At 55.2% G+C, this 27,327-nt stretch overlaps 3 protein-coding genes and 1 pseudogene across 4 annotated transcripts in view; 3 read left to right on the forward strand and 1 right to left on the reverse strand.

The window, feature by feature from the left end:
• Positions 907-3,717, forward strand: APOC4 (apolipoprotein C4). Its single transcript, NM_001174132.2, is given in 3 exon segments — positions 907-1,017; positions 2,807-2,951; positions 3,512-3,717. Coding segments are annotated over 3 exon segments (381 nt in total). The 5' UTR covers positions 907-941; the 3' UTR covers positions 3,672-3,717.
• Positions 4,217-6,300, forward strand: APOC2 (apolipoprotein C2). 2 transcript variants are annotated; one of them, XM_005653279.3, is made up of 4 exons: positions 4,217-4,302; positions 5,377-5,444; positions 5,584-5,743; positions 6,069-6,300. In XM_005653279.3, exons 2-4 carry the CDS (start codon positions 5,390-5,392, stop codon positions 6,157-6,159), a joined length of 306 nt encoding a protein of 101 aa, XP_005653336.1. In that variant the 5' UTR covers positions 4,217-4,302; positions 5,377-5,389; the 3' UTR covers positions 6,160-6,300.
• Positions 11,772-27,327, forward strand: part of CLPTM1 (CLPTM1, transmembrane protein) — a 29,871-nt gene continuing 14,315 nt past the window's right edge. The window contains 5 exon segments of the mRNA XM_003127223.6: positions 11,772-11,858; positions 18,318-18,378; positions 18,381-18,429; positions 24,346-24,469; positions 26,358-26,516. Coding sequence (XP_003127271.4) covers positions 11,787-11,858; positions 18,318-18,378; positions 18,381-18,429; positions 24,346-24,469; positions 26,358-26,516 — 465 coding nt within the window. The 5' untranslated portion in view covers positions 11,772-11,786.
• Positions 25,564-26,352, reverse strand: LOC106509514 (annotated as a pseudogene).

Below are 27,327 nucleotides of genomic sequence, written 5' to 3' on the forward strand. Positions count from 1 at the left end.
CCATTATCCCAAACAGAAACTCCAGGGAGTTCCCATCATGGCTCAGCAAGAACGAACCTGACTAGTCCCCATGAGGACACGGGTTCGATCCTTGGCCTCACTCAGTGGGTTAAGGATCAAGCGTTGCTGTGAGCTGTGGTGTAGGCCGGCAGCTGTAGTTCCAACTGGACCCCTAGCCTGGGAACCTCCATATGCCGTGGATTTGGCCCTAAAAAGAAAAAAAAAAAAAAAAAGGAATAATGATAAACAGCTCTGCTCTGTGAGCACCTATGTTGCCAGGCTCCACCTTAAGAACTTCCCTTGTTGGAGTTCCCGTCGTGGCTCAGTGGTTAACGAATCCGACTAGGAACCATGAGGTTGCGGGTTCGATCCCTGGCCTCAGTCAGTGGGTTAAGGATCTGGCGTTGCCGTGATCTGTGGTGCAGGTCGCAGACGTGGCTCGGATTCCATGTGGCTATGGCTCTGGCGTAGGCCGGTAGCTACAGCTCCGATAGGACCCGTAGCCTGGGAACCTCCATATGCTGCCAGTGCGGCCCTAGAAAAGAGCAAAAAAAAAAATTTCCCTTGTTATCATGTCATTTAATTAATGTCCTAAAGTATGGATTGTGGGCCTATTTTACAGAGGAAGAAACTGAGGCCCCAAAGAGGGGCCGTCCCATGAGATGGAGCCAGGATTTGGACCTAGTTCAGCACAGGAGGCCAAAGAGCCTTCTAGCTTCCCCTGTCAGGTTAGGGGTGGGAGAATAGGAAGAAGAATGGAAAGAGGCCAGCAGGGGCGGGCATAGCCTCTGATTGTCACTGTCACTTGGGTCCCTCTCTCTCTGAAGTCCCTGCCAAGGGGCGTGGGGAGGTGGCCAGGGGAGGGCTCTGCTCAGTGCAGCCTCCCCCTCCCCCAGCCTAGAGAGTGAGCACAGAGGGACAGAGGGACAGAGCCCCCAGAAATGCTGTTCCTGGGAGGCAGGCCCTGGGCCCTGCCCTCCCTCTGCTTCTGCATTCTGGTCCTGGCCTGTGTTGTGGGTGAGGAGCAGCGGGCAGGAGGGTGTGGGGACCCCCCGCTATAGCACGGGGTGTGAGTGTGACCAGCTCTGGGGCCTGCAGGTGTGTGTGTCTGCCTGTGAGTACATGTTAGCGGCGGCTGTGTGTGAAGAGTGAACTTGGGGTTGGTGTAGATGACAGTGGCCGTGAATACACGTCTGTGTGCGTCTAAGCAGAAGAGCATGCAGTGGTGGTACATGCGTGTCTGTGAGCATGCAACTGTACACTTGTGTGCACATGTGTGTCTTCAGGGGGTATTTATGCAAAAGATTTGTGGGTCTGGTCACGTGGGATGGTGTCTATGTGCGCTGGTATGTCAGTTCTGCACATGCATTTTTTTTTTTTGGCTGCACCCGCAGCATGTGTAAGTTCCCGTGCCAGGGACTGAACCCGCACCACAGGTGCAACCTCTCACAGCTATGGCAACACTGGATCCTTAACCCCCTGTGCCACACCAAGAAATTCCCGAACATACATTTAAAATTTGTCAACACGGGGACTTCCCATCATGGCACAGTGGAAACGAATCCGACTAGGAACCATGAGGTTGCGGGTTCAATCCCTGGCCTCCCTCAGTGGGTTAAGGATCCGGCAGTGCCCTGAACCATGTTGTAGATTGCAGACTCGGCTCGGATCTGGCGTTGCTGTGGCTGTGGTGTAGGCCGGCAGCTACAGCTCCAATTGGACCCCTAGCCTGGGAACCTCCATATGCTGCAGGAGCAGCCCTAAAAAGACAAAAGACAAAAAAAATTGTTTTTTAAATAAAAATGTCAACACAGGAGTTCCTGTTGTGGCTCAGTGGTAATGAACCCAACTAGTATCCATGAGGACTTGGGTTCAATCCCTGACCTCGCTCAGTGGGTTACGACTCCGGCATTGCTGTGAGCTATGGTGTAGGTGGCAGATGCAGGTTGGATCCTGTGTTGCTGTGGCTGTGGTGTAGGCCAGCAGCTGTAGCTCTGATTCCACTCCTAGCCTGGGAACATCTATATGCTACATGTGCAGCCCTAAAAAGCAGTAATAATAACAAGGATAATAATAATAAATAAAATAAAATGTCAACACATATATACAATGCCTACTACATGCGGGAAACCTGTCAAAATGCCTTATATGTGCTAACTCTGAACTTTCACCATAACCCTACGAGCTAGATCTTGTCATTATCCCATTCCACAGATGGGGAAACTGAGTCTTGAAGAGGTTAAGTCATTGGCTGAGGGCACACCGCAGACACAGGCGGGGCCTCTGTCCTTGTGTGTAGCTGTGCCCCCGTGTGATGGCTGGTCTCTATAGGGGAGGCTTTGCCCAGGTGTGGGACAGACAGGTGTGGGCCATTCCTGGCAGAGCCCCTGGCCCACCAGCCCAATACATGGCCTTGCCAACCTCTGTTCCTGAAGCCAGGAAGTCCTCCCATGAGCTCCCTCACTGCCTGGAGAGGTGGTTCAGACTGTGTGACCGTCACAGGAGAGCTGAGGGGTCGGCGAGATTGGGGATGAGGGAGACGTCAGGAGGGGGACAGGGGGCCAAGAGGCGCTGATGCGGACTGAGGGAGAAAACCTCAGGGTGACCGAGTGGTGCCTGGGGACCCCGGGCACAGAGGGCAAAAGGAGGTGACTGATGGCAGCAAGAGGTCCAGAGGGTATATAAGATGGTGAAAGGACGGGCAGGGGGCCACCAGGAGTGACAGCGATGGTGAGCATGGACGGAAGGGGACATGGAAGGATTCTGGGGTCCCAGCCGCCCCAAGTTGCCCTCCGGTCCCATCCAGCATGCCAGCAAGCTGTGTTGGAGGAATCCCCCACCCCCTCGCCGGAGCCGAAGGCCAGTCATGCCTGGAGCCTGGTTCCGGGCAAGATGAAGGAGTGGGTGCAGCCGCTGGTGACCAGGACCAGAGAAAGGTGGGAGTGGTTCTGGTGAGTGTGCCCCGAAGGCGGCTGGAGCCCTGGATCCTAGGTCTGAGGGAGGAGGGGCCGGGGGCCTGGATCCTGGGTCTGAGGGAGAAGGGGCTGTGTCTGACCTAGGGGGTTTCCAGGGAGCAGGGTGGGCTTGGGTGGGGCTGTGACCTCCCAGTCTGAGCCAGGTAGAGGATAAGAATTGAGAGGAGGGGAGTTCCCACCGTGGTTCAGCAGAAACAAATCTGACTAGTATTCATGAGAATGCAGGTTCCATCCCTGGCCTCACTCAGTGGGTTAAGGATCTGACATTGCCGTGAGCTGTGGTGTGGGTCGCAGATGCAGCTCAGATCCCATGTTGCTGTGGCTGTGGCTGTGACCAGCAGCTATAGCCCCAACTCAACCCCTAGCCTGGGAACCTCCATATGCCAGGGGAGTGGCCCTGAAAAGACAAAAGACAAAAAAAAAAAAAAAAAAAAAAGAATTGAGAGCAGGAACTCCCGGGTCAGAGGGAGAAGGTGATGGAGCAGAGGTCTTGGGGGGTAGCTGGCGTCTCCACTGTGACCTCCTCTCCCTCGCAGGGGCCCCGGGGCCTTCCAGGGCTTTGTGCAGACCTACTACGATGATCACTTGAGAGACCTGGGCTCCCGCACCAAGGCCTGGATCCACAGCTCCAAGGACAGCCTCCTGAACAAGGCCCATAGCCTGTGTCCCCAGCTTTTCTGCGGAAGCAGGGACTAGGTTTCAAGGGTTCACAGGCTTTGCAATAAAGAAGTTCTCCTCCGTGTCCCTGTCCCTGTCCCAGTCCTTCTCCAACAGGGCCAGAGGCCAGAGATAACCCCACCCCCCACCCCCAGAGGTTAAGGGGTAGAGGACGAACGGGACAGGCGAGCCCTGGGGGTGGGGGGAAGGAGTGGCAGGGACCCTCCACCCCACCTCCAGGGCTGAGACCCACTACCTCGGGTTTGTGGGGGGTGGAACACTCCCCGCTTCTCAGTTTGGGGGGAGGGCGAAGGCTGGAGGGGAGGCGGGATTAGCCAGCCTCCCAGCGGCCTGGCTCCACTTCCCACACCATGGAGACCCCAGGCCTCCTTCCTGCTGGGCACCCAGAACCCCCACACCCGCCACCACCCCAGCCTGCTCCCTCGGTGAATTTTCAGAGTGGGGGCTCCCTGTGGCTTGACCCTGGGGATGTCACTGCCCTCCCTGCCCCCACGCCAACCCCCCTCCCCCCACCCCCCTGTGGTTATGTTGGCCAGGACTTTGGCCTAGACATCGAGGTGGGGGTGGTGGCCACGGAGGGGTGGATCTCAAGAGCTATAAAGCCTTTCTCTGCCGCGTGGAGCTGGTGAGGACAGCCCGCCAGAGTCCGGTAAGAGAGGGGACAGACATGGGGCGCAGGGGGAGCAGCAGGGAGGGGGCCAGGTTGTTAAATCAGAAACTGCAAGGAGTTCCTCTGAAGCTCAGTGGGTTAAGGACCTGGCGTTGACACTGTCGCTGCTCTGGGCACTGCTGTGGCGGGGGTTTGATCCCTGGCCTGGGAATTTCCACATGTCTCAGGCTCCGCCAAAAAAAAAAATAATAGAATCATTATGTTGGAATGGAATGGAATGGAATTTAGAATCTTAGAATGTCTGCCTATGCCGACCCCCATCTGGGTCAGACCTCAACATCCACGCTGCAGCTTCCTCATCTCCAAGATGTGCCTGGTGACACGGTGGGCTGAGCACAGCTGTCACTGACATGCCCCCCTCACAGGGTTTGGATCTGGATAAAATAAATGAATGCGGGTAGAACACAGCGCAGGGCAGAGGGAACACACTCATCCAGGTGGTGGCAGCTCTTAACCAAGTCTGTGGCACGTGTCCCTGCACCGATAGGGTTTTAGCATCAGTGTCACTCTCTGCTGAGCTTTTCCCAGGCAACGCAAGACAGCATCCGGGCTCCAGGGCACTTATCAGTGTGACCAGCTCTGTTCCTTCATGTGATAGTTGTTCATTGTATTCCTCTCTTGGGTCGGCTTACTAGGGGCAGGTCTGATGTGCCCAGAACTGTGCTTGGCCCATAATAGTCGCTGCTGAAGAAATGCTTCTTGAATGAATGAATGAATGAATGTTAGAACTAAGAAGGGAACATTGGGAGTTCCCGGGTGGCCTCATGGTCAGGATTTGGTGCTTTCACTGCTGTGGCCCCGGGTTCCATCCCAGGTCTGGGAACTTCCCCATGCTGCAGATGTGGCAAAAAAAAAAAGAGAGAGAGAAGAGCTTGAAAATCAAGAATAGCATCCTAGGAGGTTAGGAAGTGAGGTGCAAGTTGAGCCATGAGGAACTGGGCTCAGGTGGAGAGGAGGGGGAGAGGGGAACCCAGCCCACATCCCTGAGTGCTGGGGGACCCCCGGAAGAGGGGTTGCCCCTGGCTCCGCCCCACGCCCTCCTCAGTGTTCCAGGTCCCCCGACGCCATGGGCGCCCGATCCTTCCTGGCTCTCTTCCTCATCCTCTTGCTGTTGGCATCCGGTGAGTATGGTCCACGGGGGTGGGGCGCCGGGAGGAGCAGGTGAGGGGACAAGGAGGAGGATCCCCTTCCGCTCCTTCCCTGCCTCACTCACCCCCTGCTTCGGGCTCTCAGCCCCCTTAACTCACTCTCCTCCCGCAGAGGCCCAGGGGGCCCACGTGCCGCCGCAAGATGAGCCCGACAGCCCGGCCCTGCTCACCAAGGTGCAGGAATCCCTCTACGGCTACTGGGATACAGCCAAGGCCACTGCCCAGGACCTGTACAGGAAGACTTACCTGCCCACCGTGGACGAGAAAATCAGGTATCTCCTGTCTCCCGCCCCTACCCCAGGCACCGCGAGTCCCAGCGCCCCGCCCCTTCTCCCTCGGGCCCAGGAGTCCAGGTTCAAACCTGAACTCTCTCTTGAGACACAGGTATCTCAGCTCCTGGCCCCTGGTCCCACAAGAACCCGGGATTCTGAGATCCCAGCCCTGCCCCTCCCGGGGATCCAGGAGTTTGCATTCCAGCCACTCTCCACACCCCCCACCACAAGACACATAATGCTGGGCTCCAGCCCCTCCTCCCTCGGACCCAGGATCCAGGCCCCCAGCCCCTCCTCCCTCAGACCCTCTGTCCTTTCTCCGCAGGGACATGTACAGCAAAAGCACGGCAGCTGTGACCATCTATGCAGGGATTTTCACTGATCAGGTCCTTTCTCTACTGACTGGAGACCATTAAGAACTGGACCCCCAAGTGTGCGAGAGGGGCGAGCCCTTGGCTCCCCTGATCTACTCCCCCTACTTCCTAGCAACTCAGCATCCTGCTCCCAACTCTCTGACCTGACTTCTTATCAATAATAAAAAAAAAATGCCCAGTTCATTCTCTTCAATGTGGTTGCTTTGCTGAGACCTCAGGGGCCAAGATAGAGGGGCTGATGCTGTCATGCCATCCAGCCAACATTTATTCAGCACCGCTTCTATGTATACAGCCCTAACCTGGTCAGCAGGAATAAAGAGGTGATTAATAAAAATGAATAATCTTTTCTTTTTTTTAGGGCTGCTCCCGAGGCATATGGAGGTTCCCAGGCTAGGGGTCCAATCGGAGCTGTAGCCACCGTCCTACACCAGAGCCACAGCAACTCAGGATCCAAGCCACGTCTGCAACCTAGACCACAGCTCATGACAACGCTGGATCCTTAACCCACTGAGCAAGGCCAGGGATCGAACCCGAAACCTCATGGTTTCTAGTCGGATTCATTAACCACTGCGCCACGATGGGAACTCCTTTCGGTTTTTTTGGTTTTTTTTTTTTTTTTTTTGCTTTTTAGGGCCACACCTCAGCCTATGGAACTACAGCTGCTGGCCACAGCCACAGCAACAGCAATGCAGGATCTGAGCCATGTCTGCCACCTACGCCACGGCTCACGGCAACGCTGAATCCTTAACCCACTGAGCGAGGCCAGGGATTGAATCTTAAATCCTCCTGGATACTACTTGGGTTTGTTACCACTGAGCCACAACGGGAATGCCAGCATGAATAATCTGAACAACAATAATTAGAAAGTGCCTTTCACTAAGCTCTTGGCTTTCTCACTGGTAAAATGACAATGGACACAGCTAACGGCAGTGGCCTCTGACAGTGCCCAGGTCCTAGGCTGACACTCATGCTGCTGCAGTGGGGGGGGGGTCCAATGGTGATGTGTTGGAGGGGAGATTGGTGCCCACGAGTCATTGCCAAGCACGGGAGGGCAGCACCCAGGTTGGGCTGGGACCCAAGAGGGTAGAACTGCAAAAGCTCTGCTCTGTGCCAGTTCCAAACATTTGTCCCACATGTATTTATTGAAATGCAACCAGGCACTAGAGACACAGCAGGAAAAAGACAGTCTTGTATTCATGTGGCCTCAAAAAGGTACTGATCGGGTCCTGACCCAGTTTCATACTTTTTGTTTTTCTGGATTTTTTTATGGCCACACTCATGGCTATGGAAGTTCCCTGGCCAGGGATTGAATCCTAGCTATGGCCCTGCCAGATCCTTTAACTCACAGTGCCAGTCCAGGGCTTGAACCCACATCTCTGCAGCAACCCCAGCTGCAGCTGCAGCAGCTGGATTCTTAACCCACTGTGCCATAGCAGGAATGCCACAGTTGTGTGTGTGTGTGTCTTCTTTCAGCTGCACGCATAGCATACAGGAACCTGAGCCACAGCAGTGACAATTGCAAGTCCCTAATAACTAGGCCAATGGGGAACTCCCTCATATAGTTTTATTGATTACAGCTTTGTGTTTTTTTTTTTTTTTTTTTTCTTTTCTTTTCTGGCAGCCCAGTGGCATATGGAGCTTCCAGGCCAGGGACCAGATCCGAGCCGCAGCTGTGACCTAAGCTGCAGCTGTAGCAATGCTAGATTCTTAACATACTGTGTTGGGCTCAGGACCGAACCTGCATCCTAGTGCTCCCAAGATGCTGCTGATCCCCTGTGCCACAGTGGGAACTCCTGGCCATTCTCTTATTAGCAACAGTAAAAAGTTTTCCTGAGCTCCTTCCTACTCTGGTCCATCTGGAGGCCACAAACAGAGAGGCTGAGGGGTGGGAAGCAGAGGATGAGCCAGACGACCAATGAGAAGATACCTTCAGACAACAACGAAGAAAAGGTGAGGAAGTGAGGCGTTCAAGGCCCGGGTGTGGCCACCTTGGGTAGGTCGTAGGTTCAGGGGCAGGGAGGACCTGGCTAGACCGAGGATGCATCACCACGGAGGGTGGTCAGGGCTGTTGGCAATGGAAAGGAGGGCAGGGGAGGGGAGCATTCCCTTGGTCCCCAGGTCCGAGCGGATGGGAGAGGGTGACTGGGCAGTGGGGACGTCCAGGCCAAAAGCACAGGGTGTACAAACACGAGCAGAGGACTCTCTGCAGCCTGAGAGAGGACAGTGCTGGGGCCCCTGGATAGAGGGGCTGAAGGTCTGGATTCTTGCATCTGGAGGGAGCAGAGGGTGGTCCTGGGCCCCACATCCCCTGCGTGGGGCTATTGCCTTCTGAGGATGTGGGGCCTGCGTTCTCCTCATCCACTTGGCATGAACTTCCGGCCAATCTTCTCGGCACCCCTGGGGCACTTTTCCCAGTCCGGAGCCTGGGCAGCTGTGAGTCTAGCAGCAAACAGAGGTCTTAGGGAGGGGTTGTGGGAAATGCCCCCAAGTCCCCAGGGCCTGGGAAGAGCTGAGGCTGCCAAGCTCAGGGGGTGACGGGAAGGGGTGGGGGGACACCCTGGAGAAACAATTCCTGCTCTGTCCACTTGTTTCCCACAGACTCAAGCCAAACCAAACCACTGCCCAGGACTGTTCTGCTTCCAACCAATCCTGGTGCCCTTCCCAGACTCCTCCTTCCGTTCTCAGCCTCCACCCCAGTCCCACTCCCTTCAGGACCCCAGGAGTCCAGGCCCCCAGACTCCTCCTCCCCCAGAACTGAGGACCCCCAACCCATTCTCCTCAGGACCCAGAAATTCCGGTTCCCCAGCCCTCTATTCCTTTAGAACCTGAAATCACAGCTTCTGGGTGTTGGGCGTCCCCTAGTGGAGTGCAGAGCGGGTCTGGCCTGTGATGCTCTGTTAGAAATGGGAGAATAGGGAGTTCTTGTCGTGGCGCAGTGGTTAACGAATCCGACGAGGAACCATGAGGTTGCGGGTTCGGTCCCTGGCCTTGCTCAGTGGGTTAAGGATCCGGCGTTGCCGCAAGCTGTGGTGTAGGTTACAGATGCAGCTTGGATCCCGAGTTGCTGTGGCTCTGGTGTAGGCCAGCAGCTACAGCTCTGATTAGACCCCTGGCCTGGGAACCTCCATATGCCGAGGGAGCGGCCCTAGAAATGGCAAAAAGACCAAAAAAAAAAAAAAAAAAAAAAAAAAGGGAGAATAGGAGTTCCCATCATGGCGTAGTGGAAACAAATCCGATGAGGAACCATGAGGTTGTGGGTTCGATCCCTGGCCTCGCTCAGTGGGTTAATGATCCAGTGCTGCTGTGATGTAGGTTGCAGACGCAGCTCGGATCCCAAGTTGCTGTGGCTGTGGTGCAGGGTGGCAGCTACAGCTGCGATTAGACAGATCTCTAGCCTGGGAATTTCCATATGCCATGGATGTGGCCCTAAAAAGAAAAAAATAAATAAATTTGTACATATAATTCTGTACCTTTAAGAAAGAGTCCCACAAAATCTCAAATCTGCCTGCCTTCTGCGGGATTTAATCAGTATGCTCATTTCACATTTATTTATTTAGTCTTTTGTCTTTTCTAGGGCCACACCCATGGCATATGGGAGGTTCCCAGGCTAGGGGTCTCATCAGAGCTACAGCTGCCGGCCTGCACCACAGCCACAGCAACGCCGGATCTAAGCCATGTCTGTAACCTACACCACAGCTCACGGCAACGCCAGATCCTAAACCCGCTGAGAGAGGCCAAGGATCGAACCCGAGACCTCATGGTTCCTAGTCGGATTCATTTCTGCTGCACCATGACGGGACCTCACCTTTATTCAATTTATTTATTTAGCTACACCAGCAGCATGCAGAAGTTCCCGGACCAGGGATCAAAGCTGCACCACAGCAGTGACCTGAGTCCCTGCAGTGACAGTGCAGGATCCTTAACTTACTTGGCCACCAGGGAACTCCTTGTTTCACCTTTAGACTTGAAGACCGGCCCTACAACTTCACAGAATTGTTACCACTACCATTGTTATCTGTAAGAGAAGTTCCAAGACACACCTGCCGCTGTCAGGGATGAAGCAAAGTGGGCAGGGGCGGAGCGGGCAGTCCAGGGATCTGGGAGGACTGGGAGGCGAGGCCACACCCAGTCTGGGGCTGTGAGGGCACTCCTCGAGGAGGGACAATACTATTGAGTTGAGACCTTGAGGAAAGTCGAGGAGGGTGTATCTACAGTTTATGTATTTATATCTATCTAGTAAAATGAAAAATAAATAACTAGAACATTTCAGTGCTAAATCTGGTCTCCTTTCCAGGTAATACGTAGTTAACGGCGTGTGATATTATTTACTAAGCGGCCAGGTGCTTTACATTCTTAATCTGAGTCTTTCCAATAACCCCACGGAGCAAAGGGGTGAAGGAAGAGGGGGTATGATTATAATGCCCAGTTTGTAAAAGAGGAAGAAAATGAGGCCCAAAGAGATAGGTTATTTGTCAAGGATCATTTAGCCGGGCAGTAGCACAACCAAAGTTTGAACCCAGGTCCGACTTCCACCCAATTCACTGGTGAAGTTTTAAAAACCGCTGAGTCTTCCGTCCTCTCTGGGCCTCTATAACTCCTCCTTGGGCCAAGGGTCTCAACACGTGTTCGGGCCTGGGGCTGTAGGAAAATAGCTAAAGAAAAGACATGAAGTTCTCAGAACGCTGGAAACTGCGAGTCCACAGCTGCGAGATTTGCTAGAAAGCAAAGACCGCAAAGGAACGCGCGTGCGCATTAAGCCAGGCCTCCCGAAGACTTAGGGAAGCGCTGACAGGGTCCAATTTGGAAGTGTGGTGACGTGAGAACGCTGAAATAGTAACTCAATGCACAGGATTATAACCTAGAGAGACTTAACACAGGAAAAGGCAGTGTTGAGAAGAGAGGCCAGGAGTTCCCGTTGTGGCTCAGCGGAAACGAATCTGACTAGTATCCATGAGGTTGCGGTTCGATCGCTGGCCTCGCTTAGTAGGTCCGGGATCCGGTGTGGCCGTGAGCTATGGTGTGGATCACAGACGCGGCTCGGATCTGGTGTTGCTGTGGCTGTGGTGTAGGCCGGCGGCTGTAGCTCCGATTTGACCCCTAGCCTGGGAACCTCCATATGCCCGGATGCGGCCCTAAAAGAAAAAAAAAAAAAAAAAAAAAAGGAAGCGAGGTCACTGACCAAAGCCTCTGCCCTCCGAGTCTTCGGTAAGGAGGCCAGTAAAGTTCCTTTAACGCAGCAGGGGCGTGATTCAAGCAGAGCACCTTGAAGGGTTACGGTGGCCGGGAAAGCCCAAGAAACTTGGAAAGGAAAGTGCTCAAGAATCGGCGAGGATGATATTAACTGGAAGAGGCGGGGTTGTTGGGGGGAGAGGACAGAAAGAATGGAAGCTGTGGGAAGCACACATATTGGCCAAAGAAGTCTGGGGCGCTCGGGGCACGCAGTGCCCACCAGGTGAAAATACTCAGGTTGCAACGGGAAGGAGGGGGTGTTACGGTGGCCTGGTTCGCCCTTCCGTAACCGGAAGCGGCTTCTGAGAGGGTGGCTGAAGCGCTCTTGCCGGATACGGTGGCCGGCAGGTCGGGCAAAGCGTGAAATCTCGCGCGATCGCGCTGGCGCCGTCGGGGATGGGGCGGGGCTGACGGCGGGGGCGGGGACCCGGAGCGGGAAGATGGCGGCGGCGCAGGAGGCGGACGGGGCCGGCAGCGCCGTAGTGGCGGCCGGGGGAGGCGGCTCCGGTCAGGTACGGAGGCCGAGAGGGGCCTGAGGGGTTCTTCCCCACTCGGGGGGCCTCCCACGGGGCGTGTCCTGCCTCTATTCACGGAATCCCGTGCATTGGGGGCTCCTTGCCCAGAGGGACCTTGAATACAGGGCCCAGGCGGGGCCGGGCGATCCGGGAGGCCGGACAGTGCGGGGACCGGGGCCCTGTTGCGCGCCGGGTCCCCTGCACGCTCGCGCCGGGCTACCACCCGGCTCGTTGCTCGAGCCAAAGAGACAGTGGCGCGGAGGGGCGCAGACTTGTACCCAGGCGCCTTGGGTTCTCTCCTGACTCCGCGATCCTGGGCTCCAAGACCGTTCTCACAGTGGGCTGGCGTTCACGGGGTCTTTTTCTCGGTGCCCGAGGTATGGGCAATGATTGATTACTTGGGAGTTTTCTAAGTCTGGGGAAGTTAGGTGACCGTCATGGGTTAAGGGCACGCGCTGAACAGACCCATTTTACAGACAGGAGTCTAAAGAGCAGAGTAAGGAAGGTGCTTGCAGAAGGTCACCCAGGTTAGATTTGGGGGCCGTTTCCTTTAGAACTTACCAGACATTGCTGAAACAGGGTAGTGGGGGCTGAGCTAGGTGTATTTGCAGCATAAATTAGCCCTATGGGGGACTTAGTCCTGGTGCTGATGGCTTCTGACCCATTGCCACTTAAACTAAACTGAGGCTGCAGAACATACTAGTTCAGGCAGCCATCCTTCAGCCATTTAGGGAATCAATGGAGTGACAGCCAGGTGCTGCCGACCCACCCACTAGGATGTCACTGACACGTGGGAGGCAGCTGGGGGAGAGGAGTGCAGGTTGGGTGGGGGGAACGAAGCTGACTCTATGTGACCTTGGGCAAGTACCTTTTCCCCTTTGGACCTTCAGTTCTCCAGGGGTACATGGAGGGGTTGGACAGGAGGGCCAGCCCTTTGGTGTTTTCTCTCTCACTCTACTGAGGAAGGGACTAGCGTGTAAACAAAGAATGATAGTCCTGACTGACAAGGGTGATGGCACAAAGTCTTTATCAGGGACTGCAGGAGCCCAGAGGAGGGGCAAATAATGTCACCTGGGGAAGACACTGGGGTGAGAATTGTGTGGCAGAGCCACCATTCCTGGTCTGGATCTTTTCAGCATCCTCATCCAGGGCCTGGTCCTTGGGGCACCCTTAGGAAGTGTTTGTTGAGTGAGGGCTAGAGTGAAGACTCAGCCCCTAACTTCAGGGGCCTTCCAGTCTCACTAAAAGAAGGTCTTTCTTCCTCTTGAGTGTCTGTTGATTACTGGGTGGGAGGTGGTCAGAGAGACTAGGTCTCAGGGTGCCCTGATGCCCTGAGTTTACAGAGACACCCCCTTGGCCCCCAGATCTCCTCCTGTCCCATTTCTCCGTATCGTCTTTCAAGACTTAACGCCTTTGCTTTCAGGATTAAGTATGAATTCTTTGGCAGATCAAGGCTTTGCATGATCTGCCTTTTTGCTTTAGACTAGGATTTCTCAGCATCAGCACTGTTGACATTTGGGGTTGGATAATTCTTCGTTGTAGGGGGCAGTCCTGTCCATTGGAGGATGTTAGCCAGCACCCCTGGCCTCTACCCACTAGATGCCAGTAGGACACACATCCATCCCCAGTAGTGACAATCACAAATGCCTCCAGGGAGTTCCTCTCGTGGCTCAGCGGTAACGAACCTGATTAGTTTCCGTGAGGACTCAGGTTCAATCCCTGGCATTGCCATGAGCTGTGGTGTAGGTCGCAGACGCGTCTCGGATCTGGCATTGCTGTGGCTGTGGCAAAGGCCGGCAGCTCCAGCTCTAGTTAGACCCTAGCCTGGGAACTGCCATATGTCACAAATGTGGCCCTAAAAAGATGGAAAAACATGCCTCCAGACATTGCTAAATGTCCCCTGGGGGCCAAAAAATTGTTCCAGCTTGAGACACTGGGCAAAGGAGCATCAGCTGCTGTGAGGCTCTTTTATTTCCAGGAGGTTGCCTTGTTGGCTGTGTCCTGCCTCATAGCCTTTGCACAGGCTTCTCCCCTCTTTACCTGGCTGATCCTTACTAGTCGTGTACGCCTCAGGTGTTCTCTTCCCTAGGAAGCCTGTCACCCTCTCAGAGGGCTCCCCTGTCCCAGCCCTGCCCACTCTGGCCTGTCACTGTCTTGTCTCTTCCAGTGGGCCGGGAGCCCCTGGAGGGCAGAGCCGGAACTGTCTTGGTCACCACTGTGCCCCTGGCACCGCCCAGCTCAGGACCAGGCACAGAGCAGGCACTTGTCATCTGTGGAGTGGGTGGGTTCAGAGGCAGAGGCTGGGCCGGGGCGGGATTCCCTGGTGGGTCCAGCAGTCCAGGAGAATGCCTGACTCCCTCCCGGCCCCTGGCCCAGCCTCATGGTCTCAGCGGCTTCCTGGGCCCTGTAGTGGGTGTTGCTGAGAATTGTGTGTGAAATCGGGCATGCGGGTCGAAGAGCAGGAACCATGTCTTAGTCACTGCTGTGTCCTCAGCCACCGCCACCACCCTCCCCTGCCCACGGGCGGGCCCTCCGCAATCTCCTGCCCCAGTCAGCCTGCTCCTCCAGCCAGGGGCTCAGACACAGGGCCCCCAGCTCTGATAACCATCCTTCGCCTAATGCGTAGGAAGTCCCCACTACATGCTGGGCTCATGCCCATGCTGGGATACAAATGAACAAGACAGGCCCTGCCCTCCGGGAGCTCAGGTATTTGCTGAGGGCTGGAGGTTGGGGGATGGTGTGGGGTAGGGGACGGGACAGTGAACAAGGTAAATAAGAAAGATATATGGTGGGACAGATGGTGGTAAGTGCCTTGGACAGAACCAAAGCTCGGGAGGAGTGTAGGAACTCCCAGCCATGGGCAGGAGGGTCGCAGTTTAAATAGGGTGATCAAGGAGGGCCCTCTGGGGAGGTGACCTGAAGGAGATGAGGGAGGAGGAGTCACATAGACGCTTGGGGGGGGGGGGGGGCTTTCAGGTAAAGAGAACAGTCAGTGCAAAGGCCCTGAGGTGGGCGGTGCCTGGTGTGATGCAGGAGCAGTGAGGAGGCTGGAGCTGGTGACTGAGGGGAGGGGGCCAGCTCATGCCAGGCCCTGGCGGCCATGGAAACAACTTTGCCTTTACTCCGAGGGCAGTGGAAGCCACAGAGAGAGTTACCTTTTTATTGAGGGGTAATTTAGCCACATTCACCTGCTGGCAGCGTAGAGGTCAGGGGTATTGAGTACATTTATGCAGTTGTGCAGTGCAACCAAACCCAGAACACCTCTGTTCCCTCAATACTTCCCTTGCTTCTTTTTACAGTGACTCTGCCCCCAGCAGCGTTCCTTTTTGTTGCTAAGTAGTATTCCATTGCACCCATACAGCACAAGCCATTCACTGAAAGACTTCGGGGTTGTTGCTGGCTTTACGAATAATACTGCTACGGCCATTTGCATATAAGCTTGTATGATGTTCGACGCGGGTTCTCATTTCTCTTGGGTACAGACCTTGGAGTGGGGCTGCTGGTTTGGATGGTGGGGGCATGTTTCACTTTTTAAGTATCTGCCATATTTTTCAAACCAGCAGTTCCCTTTCTGCCACCAGCAGTGTAGAACTGCTTCGATTTCTCCACATCCTGGCCAGCACTGGTGACTTTGTCTCCCCTCACCTCTGCCGCACCTGCTGCATGTGGAAGCTCCTGGGCCAGGGATTGATTCTGAGCTGCAGCTGCAGCAACGCTGGATCCTTAAAATCCGCTGCCCTGAGCCTGGGATTGAACCCATGCTTCTGCAGCTACCTGAGCTGCTGCATTCGGATTCTTAATCCAGTGCACCACAGTGGGAACTCACACCCTTCTTTTTTTTTTTTTTTGTCTCTTTGCTATTTCTTTGGGCCGCTCCCGCAGCATATGGAGGTTCCCAGGCTAGGGGTCGAATTGGAGCTATAGCCCCCGGCCTACGCCAGAGCCACCGCAACGCGGGATCTGAGCCACATCTGCAACCTACACCACAGCTCACGGCAACGCCGGATCGTTAACCCACTGAGCAAGGGCAGGGACCGAACCCGCAACCCCATGGTTCCTAGTCGGATTCGTTAACCACTGCGCCACGACGGGAACTCCCACATCCTTCTTTTTGATTGTGGCCATGCTAGTGAAGTAGCACCTAACGGTGGTTTACCTTTGTATTCCCCTGGGAGGGTTTGCAGCCAGCTTGCCCACCACTGTGCGTAAGAGAACAGACTTGGGAGTCTGCCAGACGTGGGTTCAAATCCTGGCTTCAGGCTTCCTTTTCCTGAGCCAGAATCAGCTTAGACCTGCTGGAAACCCTTGTTTGGTGCCTCCAGTGCCCCCAGGAGCGAGGCCAGCCCTAAACGAGGGGGCCCGGTGCCTACTGGACCGCACCGGCCCCTTGCCCACACCATTTCTTTCCCTCGAACACCCTTCACTGGAGCGTCAAAGGTGGCGCCTCGGGAGGCCTCCCTGACCACTTGACCCAAGTGGGTTCCCCTTGCTGTCACCCCAGCTGACTGCCACTTTTTCATTTACCTTTTTTTTTTTTTGCGTCTTCTTAGGGCCGTACCTGCCGCATATGAAAGTGTCTGGGCTAGGGGTCGAATCAGAGCTGCAGCTGCCGGCCTACACCACAGCCCCAGCAACACAGGATCCAAGCCCCATCCGCGATCTATGCCATAGTTTGTGGCAACATGGGATCTTTAACCAACTGAATGAAGCCCGGGATTGAACCTGCATACTCATGGATACTAGTTAGGTTCTTAACCCACTGAGCCACAACAGAAATTCCCTCGTTTACCATTGTTAATTATCCTGTTTACTGTTCTGCCCCATGTTTCCCTGTAGACCCTGAGCTCTGGGAGGACAAGGCACAGAGCTGCGTGGCCAGCACTGAGCCCACCGCCCCACACTGGGCCTGGTGCACAGTAGGTGCTCAGGAAAGACTTTTTTTTTGACATATGAAAGAAATCTAAATGTATGGGCCTCATCACAGGCCGGCCCTTGGGTCAGGGGGGACGTGACCCACCCAAGATCCCACCGCCTAAGTCTGTTGGGCCCCAGAGCCCCCCTTTATCACAGTGCTGTCCTGCGCTCTGGGAGGCAAAAGGAAAGAGCTCTCCCTGGTAAAGGAGATGGAAGTGACATGTTTAACAAATGCCGGCCTCAGCTTTGTGGCAGCCGCATCTGGCTGTGGAGGCCTCTGTCCCTCCTCTCGGGGCACCTGGAGCCAACGGAAGAAGACATTGCAGAGGCATGGGCCTGAGGTGGCAGTGGGGGGCTGAGGAGGCCCAGGAACGGGTGGGTTTGGGTGCCCTGGGTGTTCGGGGAGCACTTGTTGATTCCCCAGGTGCTTATGGAGCCCCTGCTCCTTGCTCACCCCCTGCTGGGCTGGGCTCCCACTCACCAGCGCTCCTGGCCATCCTGGTCCTGCCTCTTAAGAGCTGAGGGGTGAGGGGACAGCTGGTAGGAGGGAAGAGGGCAGGACGAGGGAGTCAGCAGGTGCACAGAGAGGGGCAGAGGGAATTTCCCCACCTCGGGCCCTTCCAGCCTGACACTGAGACATTCTCTGCTTCCGAGCTGCTGCTTCTGAGTGAAGATTTTTTCTTTGGGCGGTTCTCCTTGACGCCCTGGACTGCCCACACCCCACCCCCAGCTCCTGTCGTCCTGCCACCATTGTCCTTCCTGAGTGACCTGGACAAGGGCTTTGGCTTCCTGAGCCACTGGCCGCCAAATGGAGATGTTCACACATCTGGCCTCCCAGGGCAGCCTGTGCTGTGTGTACATCTCACACACCTCCGGGTGGCTCCTCATGCTCTGGTTGTGTTTTTCTCTTTTAGGGCCGCACCTGCAGCACACGGAAGTTCCTGGCCTAGGGGTCGAATTGGAGTTGCAGCTGCCGGCCTATGCCACAGCCACAGCCACGTGGGATTCGAGCCTCGTCTGTGACCTGCACCACAGCTCAGGGCAATGCTGGATCCTTAACACACTTTGGTTGTGTTTTTCTATGTCTGTTTTGACGGCTGGATCCAGTGCCCCTGGAGGATGGCCCCCCCACAGGGGGCCTCAAGAACTATTTGCCCAGGGAAGGATCTTTCAGATAAATCCAAGCCTCGCAAAATTGGACAGCTGCTGTGTGACCCCTTCTGCATTGTCTCCAGTAGCCACCTCCTTGCGTCCTGGGCTCTGGCCCCACGGAGCACTGATCCTTCCTTGGAGTTAGACTGTGTTCCTGACCTTTGCTCTGGCACCTGCTGCTTCCCTCATTGCCTCCTGTGCACCAAGCTGCTGTGACTGAGATCTCAGCTCCGACGTCCCCTCCTCCAGGGTCTCTCCCTGACCCCCGGGCAGGGCCGGGCGCCCCCTCTGTGCTCAGCCCTTGGTGGGTCCTGGCACGCGCTGGTGCCAGTGATGGCCTCGGTCCTTAGGTTCCATCCTCCCTCCTCACCCTGGCTTCTGTCCCTGCAGGTGACCAGCAATGGCAGCATCGGGAGGGACCCGCCGGCAGAGACCCAGCCCCAGAACCCCCCCCCCAGCCAGCACCCAACGCCTGGCAGGTCATCAAAGGCGTGCTGTTCAGGTGAGCAGATTCGGCTTTGGTTTTGTTCATCGAAAAAGATTCAAAATAAGAAACGCATAGAGAGGAAAGCACAGCATCTCTGAGGATGGCCATCATGGCTGTGAAGGGAGGAGGCCTTTTCATTCCGCCATGACTCTGAGGCTGGGAGTCTGGGACCGAGGTGTCGGCCTGCCGGGTGTCCTCTGGGGCCTCTCTCCCTGGCCCGTGGATGGCCGGCTTCCTGTGTGGCCATGTGGTCTTTCCTTTGTGTGTGTCTGTGTCCTCATCTCCTTCTCCTGTGTGAACAGCAGTCGTGTTGCATCAGGGCCCACCCTAAGTTCTGACCTCACGTAGCCTCCATCACCTCTTAAGCCCGGCCGCTGACTAAGGCCCGGGGGATCTGCCAGGTGGGCGTAGGGGCATGTACCTGGGACTGGCTTCTGCCTCTGCCTGTCTAGACCTGATGACAGCCCCCTTCTCTGCTCTAGGACTTTGCTTACCTATCTGCACAATGGCCATTTCCTCTCTGGAGAGATGCTTGAGCAAAATGGTCAAGAGAGCAGGCCATGCGGTTAGGCAGCCCCTCCCTCCCTTTATCCGGCGTAAGGAAATACACAGCAGAGTTGTTTGAAACGGTCATCTCCTTGGCGAGGCCCCGTGGACCCAGCCATGGCCAGATGCACAGGAGCCTGGAAATTGTCTTTATTCTGGGAAACTGAGCCCCTGCTGAAAAGCAGGGGTCCTGTTACTGCGCTTTGGGGGAGGCAACTACTCATCCCTTCTGTCCTGTGTTCTTGGATTTTCCTGTAGATTCATAGGTGGCGTGTGCTTATCGTACAAAAGAAAACAGTTCAGGAGTTCTGTCGGGGCTCAGTGGTTAGCGAACCCGACTAGCATCCATGAGGACATGGGTTTGATCCCTGGCCTTGCTCAATTAGTTAGGGATCCGGCATTGCCATGAGCTGTGGTGTAGGTCACAGATGCGGCTCGGATCCCACGTTGCTGTGGCTCCAGCTTAGGCCGGACCCCTAGCCTGGGAACCTCCATATGCCTCAGGTGCGGCCCTAAAAAGACAAAAACAAAAAAACCCACAAAAGAAAACAGTTCAAACAGTACTGAACAGTATGAAGGCGGCAGTAATGAAGAGGCGGCGTGTCGGCGGCCATCCTGTAAACACACGCCCAGGCCACCCTAGGTGGGCTTCCTGGAGGATGCTCGCAGACAGAGCTGTTGTAGCCAGAGGAGCCGGGGACAGCTTGCTCGTCCAGGTAGGGGATCAGCTGCCGAGCTTTGGGGGGCAGGTAGCATCCCCCAGCGTGTAAGCACAGGCCTGCTGTGACACCTCAGCCCCCCCACCTCTGAGCCGTGGCACCCAGTCAGGTGATCACCCCCTCGTGCCTGAGTTTCCACTTCAGAGGAGTCCTGGCAGTTAGCTCACAGGTCATCGAAAGGATTCCACGAGGATCCGTGTCTGTGGCGGGGGTGCGGGCACTGGCACAGGCTCAGGGTTGAACGAAACAGCCCAGGCAGCCCACCATCCCCGCCGCAGTCACATTCTGGGGGGCCACAGAACCTCCTCCCTGGAGTCCCCCAGGAGTGTCCACAGGCCCCAGAGAAACTCCCCACTGTTGAGCTGGGACACTTGGGCGTCATTCCTGACGTGCACCCCGAGTTTCTTCATCCTTGTGCCCCTCCCTGCTCTTCCCCGGGCCATTCCCTCCCCGCCCCCCATGGGCATCAAGGACTTAGACGGTTCCTGTGTCTCACTTTCTTCCTCTCGTGCCTCAAGCGGCTGTGAACTAGATGGTCGGGATCTTTCCCTTCCCTTTCACCTGAGAGGCAGCCTCTTTTACACAGTCCGCACCTTGATTTTTCTCATTCACAGCGTATCTCGGGAATCTTTCCACATCAGTACTTAAGGGAGCTTCCCTTAGAGAGACGGTTTTCATCAGCCACAGCGTAGGCTAATTTCCTTCCTTAGAACCAGGCAGCACCAACGATCAGGCCAGCGGGGTGCTCGGAGACCGTCTCGTCTGCAGTTCTCAAGTGGGATTCGGGGTTTGTTTTCCGAGGCCTGTGAACTCTCTGCAGCATCAAGCAGAGTGCGTGAGAATGGCCTTTTTGGGGGGTTGAGGGTAGAGTCCGTGGGTTTCAGCTCATTCTCAGGCTCTCCCAGTGGTTACCTGGAGTGGGGGCGGGGTAGGAACTAGGCAGATTAAATGGATGGAGTGGGAGGGAGGATTTCCCTAAGTCTTTTCATGTATTTAATATTTTTCTGTGACTGTAGCATGCCTGTTCGGGGTGGGAGGGAGGATTTCAAGTCTTTTTTTGGCTCTTACTCCAGTAAGTTGAAAAGCATTAGGTGAGGGCCAGCCCCCTTTGGCCCAGCTCCTAGGGCAGGGCCTCCTGACCTGGGATTCAGGGATGCAGGGCGGCATCCGTGGCCCCTCTGAGGGTCGTGTGAATGTGAGTATGTGGGCACACACAGATGGTCTTCAGCAGACTGGGCATCTGGAATCCTCTGAGAAGTCGGCCAGTCTGCCTCACCCAGCACTTGGGGTCCCAGAGGCCCAGAGTGAGTGGGCCACCTGCAGGCCATGTGCTAAGCCAGGGCACAGCTGTCTGTGTATCCTTGCTCCTACCCTTTCTCTTGGCGTGTTTCCTAAGATGGCCTCTTGGAAGTGGAGGGGTCCCCAGAGATCGCCAGTTCCAGACCCTCCCAGCTGTGTCCGTCAGGCACCTCTCGGGGAGGCAGCAGATGCTCAGCTGGGCCATGGCCCCTGAGACCCCGGAGCCTAGGGCTTCATGGCTTCTACAGGCAGAGGCAAGTCCCTGTGCCTGATCCTGCCCTTGGTATGGTTCGGGGCTCAGCAGGGAGTCACCCCCCCCACACACTAGAATCCCCTTGTAGTATTTTTCAATTTCAGAGTTTTCTCTATGCCTCTTTCCTATGATGAATAACAATACAGGGAGTTCTCACTGGGGCACAGTGTGTTAGGGATTGGGCGTTGTGTCTGGGGCACTTGGGTTTGATCCCTGGCTCCTCACAGCAGCTGGGGTTTGATCCCTAGCCCATGAACTTCTGTATGTTGCAGGTGGGGCCAAAAACGAAAGAACAATGATAGTTAATACTTCTAAAGCAGTTGCTAAGTGTGTACTGGGCTCCATCCTTTTTTTTTTCCTTTTTGGGCCGCGCCATGGAGTTCCTGGCCCTGGGATCCGATCTGAGCCACAGTTGCAACCTATGCTTCAGCTGTAGCAGTGCTGGATCCAGGCTCCGTTCTAGATTTTTGTGGTGTGTGTGTGTGTGTCTGTCTGTCTGTCTGTCTGTCTGTCTGTCTCTGTGTGTCAGTGCATTTAATGCCTGTACACAACCCTACAGGATAGGTAGTTTATCCCTGTTTCAATTGTTGAGGAAATGGAGGCCCAGAGGTGAAGAGTCTTGCCAGAGGTCACATGTTGGGAAGTGGCAGAGCTGGGCTTCAAATCCAGATATTGCAGCTTAGAGGCCAAGCACTTAACTTCTCTACTGGACACTTGACCCTCGAACAGTGTGGGGATCAGGGGTGCTGACCCTCTGTACTGGCGATTCCTCCATATCTGTGGTTCAATATCCATGGATTCAACTAAGCACGGATCGTGTAGTATGGTAGTATTTACTCTTGAAAAAAAAATCCAGGAGTTCCTGTCATGGCTCAGTAGTTAAGGAACCTGACTAGCATCCATGAGGACGCAGTTTCAATCCCTGGCCTCACTCAGTGGGTTAAGATTCCAGCGTGCTGTGAGCTGTATTGTAGCTCAAAGACAAAAATAAATAAATAAATAAAAATCCATGTATAAGTGGACCTGCTCAGTTCAAACCTTTGTTGTTCAAGAATCAAATGTATTGCTTTTTACCCTGTGATCAATAAGTACTTGTCTCCTTTAATAACTACAGAGCTGCATGTATCTGCGAGACCTGAATTAACACTATAGAAGTTTCCCATGTACCGATCTGGACCTGGGCAGACCAGGATTCTGTGGTCTTCTGCATCCCCGAGCCCTTCCTGCTCTTTGTTCCACCATTGCTGGGTTTTGCCTCTTACCCTCATGGCCTCAGATGGCTGCTCAGGATCCAGGCATCATGTCCATGTTCCAGGGAGGAAGAAGAAATAAGGGAGAGATGTTCTTTCTCCTTAAGACATTTCCCAAAAGTCCACCGTAACGCACTGTTTTTGCAGTTTACCGGCTGGGACGTCACCATGTGTCCACACTGAGCTGTAGGCAAGGATGGAATTGTCTTTTTTTTTTTTTTTTTTCTGCTTTTTAGGCCTGCACCTGTGGTATGTGGAGGTTCCCAGGCTAGAGGTCCAATCAGAGCTACAGCTGCCAGCCTACAGCACAGCCATAGCAACGCAGGATCCGAGCTGCGTCTGTGACCTACACCACAGCTCATGGCAATGCTGGATCCTTAACCCACTGAGCGAGGCCAGGGATTGAACCCACATCCTCATGGATGCTACTCGGATTTGTTTCCACTGTGCCACAGCAGGAACTCCCTGGAATTGTAGTCTTTATTCCAGTTAGCCAAGGGGTCCAGTTAAAATTTAGGAATTTTCTTTCTGAGCTGGAAGGGGAAAATGAGTATTGGGAAACAGCTAGCAATCTGGTACAGTTTTATTGTGGGGCTTTTATTTTGTTCATTAAAACATATTTAAGGCGCTCCTGCTGTGGCACAACTGGATGAGTGGCGTCTCTGCAGCGCCAGGACACAGGTTCGATCCCTGGCCCAGTGCAGTGGGTTAAAGGGTCTAGTGTTGCCACAGCTGTGGCGTAGGTGGAAACTGTACCTCGGATCTGATCCCTGGGGATCTAATCCCTGGCCCGGGAACTCCGTATGCCCCAGGTCAGCCAGAAAAGAAAAAAAGATGTATGTTTACATATATCATGTATGTATGTTAGATATGAGAAAATATATGTAGAATATAAATTATCGATATAATTATATATATAAAGCCAGTGTTGGTATATTCTTACTATATTAATTTTTAAAAAGTTTTTTGGCCACACTTGCATCATGTGAAAGTTCCCAGGCCAGGGAGCAAACCCATGCCACAGCAGCATCCTGAGCCACAGCAGTGAGAACACTGGATCCCCAACTTGCTGTGCCACAAGAGAACTCTCTCTTTTTTTTTTTTTTTTTTTTTTTGGTCTTTTTAGGATCATTCCCGCAGCATATGGAAGTTCTAAGGCTGAGGGTTGAACCAGAGCTGCAGCTACAGGCCCATGCCACAGCCACAGCCACTCAGGGTCCAAGCTGAGTCTGTGACCTAAACTGCAGCTCATGGCAATGCCAGATCCTTAACCCACTGAGCGGGGCCAGGATCGAACCCACATCCTCATGGACACTAGTCAGGTTCGTGACTGCTGAGCCATGGCAGGAACTCCCAACTCCTATTTATTTGTTTTTTATTTTTATGTTTTTTGGCCATGCCTGTGGCATGTAGAAGTTCTCGGATCAGGGATCAAATTCTCGCCACAGCAGTGACAACTCCAATTTGAAGTTCTAAAATGTTGTTCTCTCTAAGGTCTATGCCTCTAAAATGCTGGGACTCCAGATCCTAGGGTTCTCTCACTTTGGGACTCTGTGGGACGGGGGCTCTAGGTTTCCTGCTTCTGGAGTTTCAAGGCTCCAAGTCCCAGCCGCCCTGTGGCCACCCGCCTCTGGAGAGCAGTCCGTGTGGAGACCAGGGCATGCCAGGTGCCCACACTGCCCACAGGGGTATCCAAGGTCTCTCCCCAGACGTGGCCTTTGGGGCGTCTTCTCCATAGCCCCGCAGCTGCCTACTCAGGGACACTCCCACCTTGGTCAGCACCTGGCAGGCCCCAGCAGGAGGTCAGGCAGCTTCGGGTTGGAGAGGCCTGGAGACCCAGCACCTGCCCTGCTTGCCTCCGCAGGATCTTCATCATCTGGGCCATCAGCAGCTGGTTCCGCAGAGGGCCAGCCCCTCAGGACCAGGCGGGCCCCGGAGGAGCCCCACGCGTCGCCAGCCGCAACCTGTTCCCCAAAGACACTTTAATGGTAACCACCGGCTGGGGGGCCAAGCCCAGGAGGTGGGGGAGGGGGTGGGGGTGACTTGGGCAGTCGGGACAGACTGCTCGCTGTCCGGTCTGTAATGGGTCCAGGGTTGAGAAACTCTGGGGTTATCTTCACCCATGAAGCTGGAGTGACTCAAGTGACACGCAAAAGCAGCAGGTCAGTTCTTTGGTCTCATGGCGGGGTTCCCTCTGGGGGAAGAGGGCCATCAGAGGTGTCACTCCGTCGTTTAAAAACTATCTCAACAGAGTCCTTACAAGTTGTATTTCAAAAGGATGTTCAGGCTTCAACACTCGCAACGGGAGGTGTGTGGGGTGGGGGTGAGAAGAGGAGTTGGAGGGAGAGCGCGAGGGGCCGGAAGGGCGAAGGAGGTGGGAGAAGCGCGCCCTCGCCCCTGCAGGCAGGTGGCACCCGGGCTGGGAGTCCCCGCAACAGGTGTTCACACCCCAGTGAGCTCAGCCTCTCCCACCTTTGCGGTTCTCTGCAGCTCTGGGATTCCTGGTTTCATGGAATTCTGGCCGGCAGGCTGATCACCACTCAGCTCTTCTTCATCAATGAGCCTTCAGGGCTCCGGACAGAGGTGGCCCCGGGGACCTGAGAAAGGCGGCAGTTCTGAGGCCGGCTCCCCCAGCTCCCCTGGGTTCTCAGGAACCAGCCGACACTCCTGCACACCTTTGTTTTTGGGCGCAGTGGTGCCCACCTGCAGCACGCAGAATTCCTTGCCAGGGATCCAACCCACACCATGCAGTGACAACACTGGATCCTCAACCTCCGTGCCACCAGGGAACTCCACTCCTGCACATCCCGACTTTGTGTTTTGCCTGTAAGCCTACGGCCCTGGCCAAGGAGCCCATGAGAGGCTGAGAGAAGCTGATTCACGGAGCTCCAGATCCTTCCTTCCTACCCCAAGTTCTAATTGGCAGACTGGCTGTTCTTTTTTTCTCCTTGTTTTATGGCATATGGAAGTTCCCAGGCTGGGGGTCGAATCGGAGCTGCACCTGCCGGCCATCTACGCCACAGTCACAGCAACGTGAGATCCGAGCCACGACTGCAGCCCACACCACAGCTCACGGCAACACCAATCCTTAACCCACTGAGTGAGGCCAGGGATCAAACCTGCATCCTCATGGATATTAGCTGGGATCGTTACCGTTGAGCCACGACGGGAACTCTCTGGACAACGAAAATTTATTTTGCCAATTTTATTCTACTCTTCTCTCCACTACCTCTCCGATCATTCATATTAGTGTCTTCCTGGCTCTTCACACCCCGGTGTGGCTGGTAACTGTTTATTGAAAGAAGCGGGAGAGCTGGCGCACCACTCCCTGCTGAAAGCCAGGTAATCGGTCACTAGGCCAATGGCTGCAAAGCCGGTACCTCGGTGGAGACGCGGGGCCCACGCCAAGTGCCCCGATGGTCCACGCTGACCGAACAGAGGTGGGACGATGGTAGTGTCCTCAGTATTTGTCTGCGCCTCCCTCGGGAGGCTGCAGGACTCCTCGTCAAAGAATTTGACCTTGTAGGTGCCCGCGTGGTCTGGGCTCCAGGGCACCTGGTAGCGCCCATGTCCTGGCCCTGAGTGACAGGACATTGTTTTCCACTGAGGTCAGCACAGAGAGCCGTGTTCTGGATCCTGTTCTCCAGCGTCAGGGAGAGCGCCACGGTGAAGCCGGGCTCGGTAGAAGTGGCGGCATTGGAGGTGGATAGTAGGAAGGGGCGACCTGGGCCCCTACACGGGCCTCTACCGAGCAGCGGGAGTCGTGCCGGGGGCCTGAGCAATGCCAGTGCAGCCTTTGGCTCCTCTGCCCTCTGGCTGTGCGATTAGCCGCGTGACGTCCGGCAGCCCTCAGCTCCCTCCCTTCCCTCCCAACAGAACCTGCACGTGTACATCTCAGAGCACGAGCACTTTACAGACTTCAATGCCACGTCGGCGCTCTTCTGGGAGCAGCACGACCTCGTGTATGGCGACTGGACTAGCGGCGAGAACTCAGATGGCTGCTACGAGCACTTCGCCGAGCTCGACATTCCACAGGTGGGGACTGAGCCTGGGTTCTGGCCCCATGGCTGCTCGGCCAGCACTAAGGCCCTTGCCTCGAACCAGCTCCCAGCCCTGCAGCAGTGCAGGATCCAAGCCCGGCCCCAAACTTAGTTCACATGCTGTGTGACCACAGGCAGTTCCCTGAGGTCTCTGGGCCTTGTCCTCCCCACGTCTCCGTGTGGACGGAGTTGGAATGGGCCTAGGGTCCTCCCTGCTACTTTCAGGGTTGGGTAAATCTGTGGTCTAAACCAGTGGAGGTTAGGAATGGTTTGGGAGGGTGGTGTCCAGTCATCGCTCATCTGTCGGGGAGCCTGCTTTGAAAGTAGTAGTTAGTGTTGCTTAAGTGCTTGTTTACTGTGTGCAGGGCACCAGGCTAGGCTGACCCGGGGGCACCTCCGAGCAACCTGTGATGGGTAGGTTGATAAGAGAGGCAACACCTGAGGTCATACAGCTAGTGAGAGATTTGAACTCGGGCTTTCTGGTTCTGGACTATGGCAGCCCCAGGTTCAAATCCTGCCTCCTCCAGAAAGTTCTCCCTGACACCCACGTGCAGGCAGTGCCCCCCGCCAGGCTCCTGCACCCAAGCCCTCCCAGGTCTGGGGGGCCGTCACTACCTGGATATGGGTCTGTTTTCCCCGTGGGACTGTGAAGCTTTGGAAGGGAAGGCCAGGACCACCTTGGTCCCCACTGGGTCCTCAGCTCTGCCCAGCACGGGACTGGAGGCAGAGTCAGTGACTGTTGCAAAATCAGTGAGTTCTCTTCTTGGCTCAGCGATTAATGAACCTGACTAGGATCCCTGAGGATG

This window comes from Sus scrofa, chromosome 6, assembly GCF_000003025.6.
Source record: "Sus scrofa isolate TJ Tabasco breed Duroc chromosome 6, Sscrofa11.1, whole genome shotgun sequence".
NCBI lineage: Eukaryota > Metazoa > Chordata > Mammalia > Artiodactyla > Suidae > Sus > Sus scrofa.

Bases quoted from the DNA above. Each gene is read 5' to 3' on its own strand.
- APOC2 (XM_005653279.3), top strand. From the start codon at position 5,390: ATGGGCGCCCGATCCTTCCTGGCTCTCTTCCTCATCCTCTTGCTGTTG. The intron at 5,445-5,583 runs GTGAGTATGGTC...CTCCTCCCGCAG, and splicing joins CCTCTTGCTGTTGGCATCCG to AGGCCCAGGGGGCCCACGTG. The intron at 5,744-6,068 runs GTATCTCCTGTC...CTTTCTCCGCAG, and splicing joins ACCGTGGACGAGAAAATCAG to GGACATGTACAGCAAAAGCA.